Here is a 12,005-nt window from a genome sequence, read left to right on the forward strand (position 1 = left end):
CCGGCCGAATTCAGCAGACATATAAGGCCTTTAGCCTGCTGCAGATTTGGAGACTCCAAAATCGATTTGTCAATGTGCAGTGCGCTATTTAATGCGCAATAATTTGTTTTAAACTGTATATCAACATTTACAAATATAAATACAAACAATGCACCAAAGAGACAGCCAATAATGTTTTGGAAATTTTCGTCACGATCAAGTCCAAAGGTGATGATCAGAAAGCGGAAAAGGCCTGTTCGCGCATCATCAGCCGTTTCTTCTTCATCCTCCGGTTCTGAAACCATATTTTCACCTGCTGGTCGCTCAGGTCCAGTCTGTCCGACAGCTCTTTTCTTTTCTGTCTGTTGATGAACTCATTCATCATGAATTCATTCTCAAGTTCAGCCAGCTGCGGCTTGGAGTAAGGCTTCCTCTTTTTTCTGCTTTTCGGTTGTGACGAGCACCAGGGGGCACCTGCAGAAGGAGCACAGGCAAAGGACAAGTTTTACACCTCAAATTAACAACGACACGTGCAGCCGCAGCGGATAGCCGTGCGCCGCAAGAGCTTGGCTTTTATTGTTTGGTTTCACCACCCAGCAAAAAAACAAAACAAAACAGACGTATGTCATAAACGTTAGGATGCCATTACAATGACAAAAACCCAGAGGAGGGTTGTGGAAAAGGAGAATTCATAACCCTGTGAGGTACTTAACCGTCTGCAAACGTCGTCCTGGAGCATGTGTGACCTTGTGGCACAGGATTGTGCGTCTCTTTGGCGCTGTTCAAGTTCAGCGGCGGCGCTGCTGAATCCAGATCAAGCTGAGACGCAGAGCCCTGCAGCCGGCTGTCCAACAGCGAGTATCCGCGATCACCGTGGTCTCCTGCGTAAACCTCATCTTGTCTGCCGGACTCCTCCGTCTTGCGGATTGCGCCCTGGAAACAGGGAGCCAGTTCCTCCAAATGCACTTTGACGCGGCCGCTGGGTGGATTTATAGACACTGAGTTGGACAGAAACGGCGGACAGTAGCCTCCGAAAGCGCGGCTCTGTGGTGGCGTTGCAGGCGGAGACGTGCACGAACTTGATGAGTTCCAAGGGAGCGTGCACACATCTCTCCTGTTGTAAGGGAGGTGATGAAGCGCGGGTAAATGGGCTCCATTGCCCCGCAGGTTGGAGAAATACAGCGAGTCTGGAGTAGCGAAATTCAGCAGAGAGCCCACATAGCTGCTCCGCTCGCACATTTCCATGGAACGTTTTTCCCAAACGCTGCGCGCACGCCTTTTAGCAACTCCTGAAGAATAAAGGCTAGGTAATTGTTGATTTGTTAATACGGGGTCACGTGACATGCAAAATGTATTGTCCCGCCCCACCTTTGCGCAAGATACTGCAAAAAAAAAAAAAAAAAAAAAAATGTTCCATGAGGAAATATTTGTCAGCTGGCTGAAAAATGCAGTTACATTATGATATTCTCCTCATCATGACGTCATATAGAGAAGTTCTTATTTAAAAGCATGTTATTATTGCATTGGCATATAATGCTTATGCAGGCCCTTTTAGTGCTTCACAGAAAATACTAAATGCACAAATGCAGTATTTTAACTTTACATTACTTATATAATATAATTATGGATATGTAATTACAGAGTGCAGTATAACACAAAAAACGTGTAGTCCATCAAAAGGTGTTCTTCAAACATGCTCACCAACGGAACAGTACACAGACAGACAGACAGACAGACAGATAGATAGATAGATAGATAGATAGATAGATAGATAGATAGATAGATAGATAGATAGATAGATAGATAGATAGATAGATAGATAGATAGATAGATAGATAGATAGATAGATAGATAGATAGATAGATAGATAGATAGATAGATAGATAGATAGATAGATAGATAGATAGATAGATAGATAGATAGATAGATAGATAGATAGATAGATAGATAGATAGATAGATAGATAGATAGATAGATAGATAGATAGATAGATAGATAGATAGATAGATAGATAGATAGATATTTTAATTTGCCCAGAATAATCACATATGTTCTATCTTGTAATTATAAATAAGAGATAATATGTCTACTTAACTCATCGAACCTGAACTGGATTATCAGCAGTATTTAATGAGTTTCACTTCTTGTAATAGTCAACATTTCCACCAAGCGTCATAAAAAATGGTGCATTGAGTGTTTTAAAGAACAAATCTAGTATTTAGCTCAGTCCATATATATATATATATATATATATATATATATATATATATATATATATATATATATATATATATATATATATATATATATATATATATATATATATATATATATATACATTAGTTCACTTTTATTGCACCTTTTACTTTTGTGTTTATGATTTCGTGCTTTTGCTATTGTTGTTGTTTTTGTCAGCGCAGGTACAAAGACACTTTTCACTACACTTTACATATTGTATATTTGCATGTGACAAATAAACATCTTGACATCTTGACATCCAAGACCAGCGACACACACACACACACACACACACACAGAGAGAGAGAGAGAGAGAGAGAGAGAGAGAGAGAGAGAGAGAGAGAGAGAGAGAGAGAGAGAGAGAGAGAGAGAGAGAGAGAGAGGGAGCAACAAAAAAAGCGAAAAAATTATATTTGTTTATTATAAGTTTACTACACAGTACATGACAACACAGCTGGCAATGATCACTCAATACTAAAATAATAATTATAAAGACTTCATCAAATACGTGCTGATTTATTTATTTTGTAATTTGCAGGGGACAATTTAAAATAAATTGCCTACCTTTAACATAAAAATGAATCGTGGTCTTGCTGTTAAATGTCATACCTGTTCGTGCCATGCCTGTTAAATATGCAACAATTCAACAATTCTTTTTTTCATTATTTTACAAAGTTGTCAGTGTTGTAAATATTCAGAAAACCTTGTAGTTACGGTTGTGTGCAAGTGTGTCGAGCACATATTTAATGTATTGATATATTAAGCACAAAACTGAAAAATAATTGTCTCTATTTTCAAACTGAAATCAAATATATACACAATGAAATACAAAAGATAAACTTTCCACTTCGTAATTATCCATTTAAAGTTTAACTGTTATATCATACAGTAATTAGCTGGCTGTATATTTATTTAGTTGTGTTATAATGAGATGTGTGTGTGTGTGTGTGTGTGTGTGTGTGTGTGTGTGTGTGTGTGTGTGTGTGTGTGTGTGTGTGTGTGTGTGTGTGTGTGTGTGTGTGTGTGTGTGTGTGTGTGTGGGTGTGTGTGTGTGTGTGTGTGTGTAATGCAATACATATATTTTATGTATTTTATATTCTGTCTTTTGTTGTGTTGTCGATTTTCTTTAAATTTTTTTGATCTTGTGAAAAGTTAAATATGTTTTAATTTTTAGTCATCTTGTTGGATAAATCCTTAAAATGTAAAGAATTCGATATTTTGAGTCGTCAGTATTTTGATTTTAATGCTTTTAGAAGATAATCCCACAACTGTGCAAATCTTCACATTTTACTCACCAGTTTTGTCTGTAAATCCACTGGAAAAACAACATTCACATCAGCCTAAAGCATTTAAACACTCAAATTTAAATGAGGCACATTCACCTTCAGCATTTCAAACAACAACGTTTCACAAAAAAACATTTTCATTCTTGTCATAATTCAGTTGTTTTCACTGTAATCCAATAGGTGGCGGTATAAATTCGGTGCTCCGTTATTTGGACACCATCAGAAACTGTGCTGTTATTTCGTCATAAAAATATGTTTGCGGCAGAACAACACATCCGATATTATAAAGTGTGACTTTATAACCGTGAGGTTAAAAGTCAGACAAGACGGAGAAATGACGATTAAATCAAAGCAATGTCGAAGAAATGAACAGCAATACATTTAATTTAAAAATACAAAATATATCAACAGAAAACTAATTCTATAAGAGAAATTAATCTTCATCCACACAGGTCCCCGTATCTAACAGTTAAGCATGAATCATTTGATCCAGATGAGTTTATACGGTTTAGAAAACACGTATTTCAGGATTATCAAAGCAGATATAAAATACTGGAATGGAACTGTACGATGAAAGTGTTTATCTGTTTATGTCCGTGTCCAACAATCCGACTAATATCGGACCTGCAGGAAATTTACAAAAAAAAAAACAGAACCAAGTGAAAAATAACTCAAGCTCCAAATGTTAAAAAAGCTTTTTTAAAATCCCTTTCGTATTCAGATGTAGATCATTTTCTAAATCTAGAGTTACTTGTCCCCGTTGACTAAACATACAACAGTCACAAAAATCCTTCTATGACTTTGAGGATTATTATCTATAATTACATATTACAAGCAGTCATGAATACCTTCGGTTAATAATAAAATTACTTGAAACGCACAACAAACAAACATCTTTTAAAGACCGATAAAATGATTATGACAGAAGAAGAATATTTAAAAACCCGTTAAAATTAAAATTCTAAGAAGGAGAAAAGAAGTTTTTTTGTGTTTAGAATGACAGCTTCGGTTTGTTTATGTCCAGTTGTGCTGCAGTATTTTTTAATGTAAAATTTTGTGTGTACCGAAAGAAAATGCGTCACAATCGTGAAAAGTGAGAATACAAAACAAACATATAAATATAAATAAATTAAGACAAGCAAGCAAGAAATAAATTAAGCAAATACACACATTGGTCATTTCTAGACTAAAAACTGCTGAAAAATATTAATGAGCAGGTGACTTTCAGTTAGATTAAAAATTTGTAGTCCAAATTACTCAAACAGGTTTTCATCCTAATCCACTTTTGTAATTTGAGGTTTTCTTTAATTTAATTTTTTTTCTTTAATGCTGTAAAATTTCCAGAAAATAATTTTGTGGAGATCCTGCAGGACACATTAACGTTGATTTGCAAACATGAACTGGTGCCTTCTATTGTCATAACCTTTTGTACTTTATTGTATCTATTTACTTTAATACAGGCTGCTGATTTGAAGCTTTAGCGGGTAAATAAGTTTCGTGTGCGCGCATTAGGTGCGACTTTAAAGTGTTTGTGGTTTTACTGTTCCTCTGGAGCCAAACTGAGCAGCTGCAGTCTGACCGTTTTTGTGGCTCTTTGAAGGAAAAGATCCGCCGTCTTTTGTCCTTGGTAATAAACTTGCTGCTTCTCTCGTTCAAGTTCCCTCAACCTAAAAAAAAAAAAAAAAAAAAAAAGCTGAGGGTTCTTCAAGTGTTCTTACCCGGTCAGTAATTATTTGACCTGTTTTGTATGGATGTGTTTATTAGTTTAATGTGCAGATGCATTATCCATTCATTTTCTCCAAACTTTTCTATTAAATTCTGTTCCATTCTGTTATTACGTTATATCGAATGATGTGGATAATAATAATGACTTTAATATGGAGGTTATGGATATTAAACAACTAGTACTAAAAAAAATCGAAACAAAATCAAATGAGACCTTGATTATCTCAGTGGAAAAGTTCAACTTTTTGTTTGTTATTTGCTGTTTTGTTGTTATTACTTTTAAAGGACAGTCTGCGTTTATTCTTTTGTTATTTTGATGGTTTGCAGCAGTTCCGAAAGTTATTATTTGTATTATTATTGTTATTATTATCAGTAGTAGTAGTAGTGGTAGTAGTAGCTAAGTAGCTGCAGTAGTAGTACTAATAGAAGCAGTTGCATTTAAAAAACAGAATACCAATAATAATAATAATAATAATAATAATAATAATAAAACATTGCATTCATTGGCCTAAATCAGACAGATTTTAGCAAAAGCTCCCAGAATTCGTTCTTATGCATTTTTATGTTTGTACTATTTCAGTACGTTTATCTCTGAAAAACAAAAGAAAAATTATGAATCACATTAGAAAGTAGCTGCAAACCCCCCCCCCCCCCCCCCCCCCCCCCCCCCCCACCCCGACCATCAAATTGACGGAATATGTGGTAAAATATCACTTTTCAAAATTTTAAAAATACATTTTAAAAACAATTGCGAATCCACTTTGTTCCCCTAAATTCTACAGACTGAAATATATTACCATTAGCTCCAATTTTTAAAACAAACACAAAATGTCTCTTTATCATAAAGAAGTTTAGTTCAAATGAACAACGAAGCTTCAGACGCAGAATTGTTGCCACAAGAAGGAAGTTTTTGTCAGAATCTTTTTGAAACAGCAGTGTCACCTTAAAAATGCCAGTCTGGGTATTTATTTTGTCACAATAGTATATTAATGGCAAATAAATAATTTTTACTTCGTTTGTGGTGGCACTGAACATTAGGGAGAATATATTTTAAGTGTCACTTTCATTAGATATAAAAATTTAAATAAACAATAAAAAGACTTATTGTAGTATTATTCCATGGTAGCCCAGATGTTATAATTATATATAAAATAGTAGAAACAGACCGAAAATGAATATTGTAAATGGCTGCAAATGTCACTCAGCAGTGCGGTATTTTTCCTTTTTTCCTTATTTTTCCTTTTGAATTCACAGTGAAGGTCAGTGCACCTATAAACGTTCCCCACTAGATGGAGCTGTAACGTAACAAAAGAGCTTTTGCGGCCATAAACTAAATTCCCGTTTTTTGAAAATGACGCAAATTTACAACATTCATATATAATGTAAATTAACAATTGCGTGCCAAATCTTGATTGAATTCACATCAGTGAGGCAAATAAGTATTTGATGCGATGGAGACTTTGCAAGTTTTCCACCTACAAAGAAAGGAGAGGTCTGTAATTTTTATAGTAGGTACACTTCAACTGTGAGAGACAGAACCTAAAAAAATCAGAAAATCACATTGCATGATTTTTAAACAATTAATATGCAATTTACTGCATGAAATAAGTATTTGATAGAATAGAAAAACAGACCTTAATATTTGGTACAGAAACCTTTGTTTGCAGTTACAGAAGTCAGACCTTTCCTGTGGTTCTTGACCAAGTTTGCACACTGCAGCATTGATTTTGGTCCACTCCAGATCTTCTCCAGATCTTTCAGGTTATGAGTTTCAGCTCCTTCCAAAGATTTTCTATTTAGTTCAGGTCTGGAGACTGGCCAGGCCACTCCAGGACCTTGAAATGCTCCTTAGTTGCCCTGGCTGTGTGTTTGGGGTCATTGTCATGCGGAAGACGCAGTCACGACCCATCTTCAATGCTCTTACTGAGGGAAGGAGGTTGTTTCTCAAAATCTTGCGTTACATGACCCCATCCATCCTTCCTTCAATACAGTGCAGTCGTCCTGTTCCCTTTGCAGAAAAGCACCCCCAGAAATAATGTTTCCACCCCCATGCTTCACAGTTGGGACAGTGTTCTTGGGGTTGTTCTCATCCTTCAAACACGGTGAGTAAAGTTGATACCAAAAGCCCACGTTTGGTCTCATCTGACCACATGACCTTCTCCCAGGTCTCCTCTGGATCATCCAGATGGTCATTGGCGATAGACTGGGAGTTGAGATCGTTCTGTTACCGACCTATAAAATTGTTCACAGACTGGCACCTCCCTACCTGGCTGACATGGTTAAGTCCTACGTACCAGCTCAGGCCTTGCAGTTGCAGGGTGCAGGACTGCTATGTGTTCCTAGGGTGAGTAAAAAGTCTACGAGTCACAGAGCCTTTTCCTATCGTACCCCGGCTCTGTGAAACGGTCTCCCTGCATGGATACGGCAGTCAGACTCTGTGGAGATTTTTAAGTCCAGATTGAAGACTGATTTATTTTTTACCCTGTTTTACGTTAGTATTTTATATGATTGTGTTTTTTTATTCTTTTTATCTTTTATATTTTTATTCTTTTATTGTGTTTTTTTTTTAACTTTTGATTCATGTTGCTCTGTTTTTTGTGTGTGTTGTGTGAAGCGCCTTGAGGCGACCACGTCGTGAGATGGCACTATACAAATTAATAAAATTTGAATTTGGAACATGAGGAGGAGTTTACTGCAGACACTGAAGGCCCCAGCCTACTCAGGAAATAGAGGCTGCTCTGCTCCTTCTTGTAGAGTGCATCAGTGTCAGCAGACCAGCCCAGTTTCTTGTCAAAGTGAAGTCCAACGTATTTGTACGTACTGATGGTCTCCACATTAGGGTGGTCCCGAAAAACAAACTTCAACTTTTTCAAGGTGCTTCTGTATCTTTTTTTTTTTTTTTTTTGGTTCCTGTCGGGGTAAAAATAAATTAGGTGAAATTTCACGAGATTTGAAATATATTAACCACTGCCGCCTGGCCCCTGTTTTTTTGTGACATGCGAGTGACATTTTGAGTTGTGGACTGGATACATTAGTTCATTAGTGGCAGATTTTGTAACATCTCCCTCAGGTGGGATTTTTGAGGCATTCTGCATCAACATGGACTTCCTCATCAAGGACCCCTCAGAGTGGGAGGATGGCCCATCATTCCATTTGTCACAGCAGGTCCTGGATAACGTTGCTGCTGTTAATGATTTTGCTGAGCGAGGACTTGCACTTATCCAGGATTACACTCAGATCCTAAGGAAGGATGAACAGCAGCACAAATACCTGCTGCAAGTTGTTGAGTGGCATCAATGTCAGTTCCCGGAGGTGAAGGAAATCATAGTGGAGGCTGACCTCCTGAAGTCCACCACCATTTCTTTAGTTTTGGTAATGTTCATCTGCAAATGAGTCTTCCCGCACCAATCCACAAAGTCCTCCACTAGGCTCCTGTACTCCCCCTCCTGGCCATCCCTAATACACCTCACAATTGCGGTGTCTTCAGAGAACTTCTGCATATGGCATGACTTAGATTTGTATTTAAAGTCAGCGGTGTACAGGGTGAATAATACAGGAGAGAGGACAGTTCCCTGTGGTGCTCCAGTGTTGCTGACCACAGTCTTAGACGTAAAATCCCCCATTCTAATGAACTGGGGTTGTCCTATGAGGTAGTCTGTGATCCAAGTCTCCAGGCATAGATCCACTCTCATCTGCAGTAGTCATTAGGTTTGGTCACCTGGGTTGGGCATCAAACTCTGAGAAAACATTGATTTCAATATCACTCTGATGACGATATGTCAATATTAAACCTGAATGTTAAGTTGTCTTTTATTTTTTATGCCGTAAGCTTGTGTGATGTGTGTTTATTTGTGTGGGCTCATGCTTCATGCCCCCCCCCCCCCCCCCCGCCCTCCATATCCCTATAGGGCGACCCCAGTCAGATGGGCTACATCTGGTCAAGCCACTGAGAAACAAATATCAAAGTTTCTACTGATATCGATTCATGTTTTTAATATTGAAGCATGCCAGAGCAATGCAAAACAACATCCTTTCACAGTTTAATTTAATAGGGAGTAACCACAAATGCCAAATTTGTAAAGTATAGTCTAACCCAGTGACATAAGTGTGGCCAGTTCTATTCTGCTTACAATTTGTCATCCCTGTGACTGACTCATTTTCAGCATTTCTTCCCCTACTGGACAAATCACAACAATAGAAAACATCTGTGTGCATTAGTGATGATTAAATCACAATAAATGCTACTGTTGTATAGGGGAGTCCAGGAACAGTTGCAACTTCACCTATTCTACCAGTCAGAGATAAGAGACATATGGTGCATTATTGTGAACCAGCTACTTACTGATCAGTTTCAAGCATACTTTAGAGGTGGAAAAACATAAGTAGTCAAGTTTTGGACAAAATAAATAAATAAATGTCATTCTTTTTTAGGGATTAACCAAGTATGCAGTGAAGTGAGATCAAATTTGATGCATAAACACAAGACATCAACAATATCTGACCTGAGTGTAATCTATAATCTAGGGAACATTGGGTAACATGAATTAAACTCAACAGTATCACCTGTCATTCCTTTAAAGAGTCATGTACAGTGGAACCTGGCACATTGCTATTTTATACAGCGGATTCATACATGAGAGATTTTCTGGTGAGGAAACAGATCTGTGTGTTAAGCATCAAAGCCCTTGTGAGATCATTTATGGGAGCAACCACCAAAGCTCCCTGTGGTGAAGCAGTTCAGTTCCTCATTCCTGCAACAGCTCCTCTAACTCTATCTCTGCCAACACATCTTCTCGATATCTTATCAGACAGAGACAGCCAGAAACAGAGTGAACCAGAGTAAACCACTCCAAAACAAAGTAACTAAAGTTTTGCATTGTCCATTTGCTTTTACTTTTAGGTTATCTTATACTTTTCCTTTAAATTCAGCTTCATTTTAGTTGGATGAGTAATGAGGAAGAATGTGAATGCTAATGCATGTCACTGTACAACCTCAATTCCAATGAAGTTGGGATGTTGTGTGAAATGCAAATAAAAACAGAATACAATGCTTTGCAAATCCTTTTCAACCTATATTCAATTGAATACACCACAAAGACAAGATATTTAATGTTCAAACTGAGACTTTTTTGTTTTGTGCAAATATTTGCTCATTTTGAAATGGATGCCTGCAACACATTTCAAAAAAGCTGGGACAGGGGCAACAAAAGACTAGGAAATTTGAGGAATGAAAGTTGAGGAATGCTCAAAGAACACCTACTTGGAACATTCCACAGGTGAACAGGTTAATTGGAAACAGGTGAGTGTCATGACTGGGTATAAAAGGAGCATCAGCATCAGGAGGCTCAGCCATTCACAAGCAAAGATGGGGTGAGGATCACCACTTTGGGAACAACTGCATGAAAAAATAGCTTAAGAACAATGTTTCTCAACGTTCAATTGCAAGGGATTTAGGGATTCCATCATCTACAGTCCATAATATAATCAGAAGATTCAGAGAATCTGGAGAACTTTCTACACGTAAGCAGCAAGGCCAAAAACCAACATTGCCCGTGACCTTCGATCCCTCAGGCCGCACTGTATTAAAAACCAACATCATTGTGTAAAGGATCTTACGGCGTGGGCTCAGGAACACTTCAGAAAACCATTGTCAGTTAACACAGTTTGTCGCTACATCTACAAGTGCAAGTTAAAACTCTACCATGCAAAGCGAAAGCCATACTTCAACAACATCCAGAAACACCCCCGCCTTCTCTGGGCCCGAGCTTATTTGAAATGGACAGATGCAAAGTGGAAAAGTGTGCTGTAGTCTGATGAGTCCACATTTCAGATTGTTTTTGGAAATCATGTACGTCATGTCCTCCGGACAAAAGAGGAAAAAGACCATCCAGACTGTTACCAGTGCAATGTTCAAAAGCCAGCATCTATGATGGTATGAGGGTGTGTTAGTGCCCATGGCATGGGCAACTTACACATCTGTGATGTCACCATCGATGCTAAAAGGTACATCCAGATTTTGGAGCAACACATGCTGCCATCCAAGCAACATCTTTTTCAGGGACGTCTCTCCTTATTTCAGCAAGACAATGCCAAGCCACATTCTGCATGTGTTACAACAGCGTGGCGTCGTAGTAAAAGAGTGCAGGTACGAGACTGGCCTGCCGGCAGTCCAGACCTGTCACCCACTGAAATGTGTGGCGCATTATGAAGCGCAAAATATGACAACAGAGACCCCGGACTGTTAAACAACTGAAGTCATACATCAAGCAAGAATGGGAAAGAATTACAAAGCTTCAACAATTAGTGTCCTCAGTTCTCAAACGCTTATTGAGTGTTGTTAGAAGGAAGGTGATGTAACACTGTGGTAAACATACCACTGTCCCAGCTTTCTTGAAACATGTTGCAGGCATCCATTGCAAAATGAGCAAATATTTGCACAAAAACAATAACGTTTATCAGTTTGAACATTAAATATCTTGCCTTTGTGGTGTATTCACTTGAATATAGGTTGAAGAGAATTTGCAAATCAGTGTATTCTGTTTTTATTTACATTTTACACAATGTCCCAACTTCAGTGGAATTGGGGTTGTACGTACAAACAGTGTATGTGTGTTATGAACCCACTTATATAAAGAGTATCTGCATATTGCAGAGTATAAACAGCAGAAAAACTTTACACTTGAATTGAGACTAGGTCTGTAGTGCTCTATGGTGCAATTGCTTTCTGCTGCCTCATGATAGTAATGCATCAACACTGTGTTGGACCACCAACACAAT

At 37.8% G+C, this 12,005-nt stretch overlaps 1 protein-coding gene across 1 annotated transcript; it reads right to left on the reverse strand.

Annotated features, from left to right (window-relative positions):
• On the reverse strand, window positions 1-1,224 carry hoxd12a (homeobox D12a). The gene is made up of 2 exons (XM_034186601.1): window positions 693-1,224; window positions 1-453 (listed from the first exon to the last, which is right to left on the reverse strand). The coding sequence occupies exons 1-2, from the start codon at window positions 1,222-1,224 to the stop codon at window positions 215-217; spliced, it is 771 nt and encodes a 256-aa protein (XP_034042492.1). The 3' UTR covers window positions 1-214.
• Window positions 1,225-12,005: the final 10,781 nt, after the last annotated feature.

Source organism: Thalassophryne amazonica, chromosome 14, assembly GCF_902500255.1.
Source record: "Thalassophryne amazonica chromosome 14, fThaAma1.1, whole genome shotgun sequence".
Lineage (NCBI taxonomy): Eukaryota > Metazoa > Chordata > Actinopteri > Batrachoidiformes > Batrachoididae > Thalassophryne > Thalassophryne amazonica.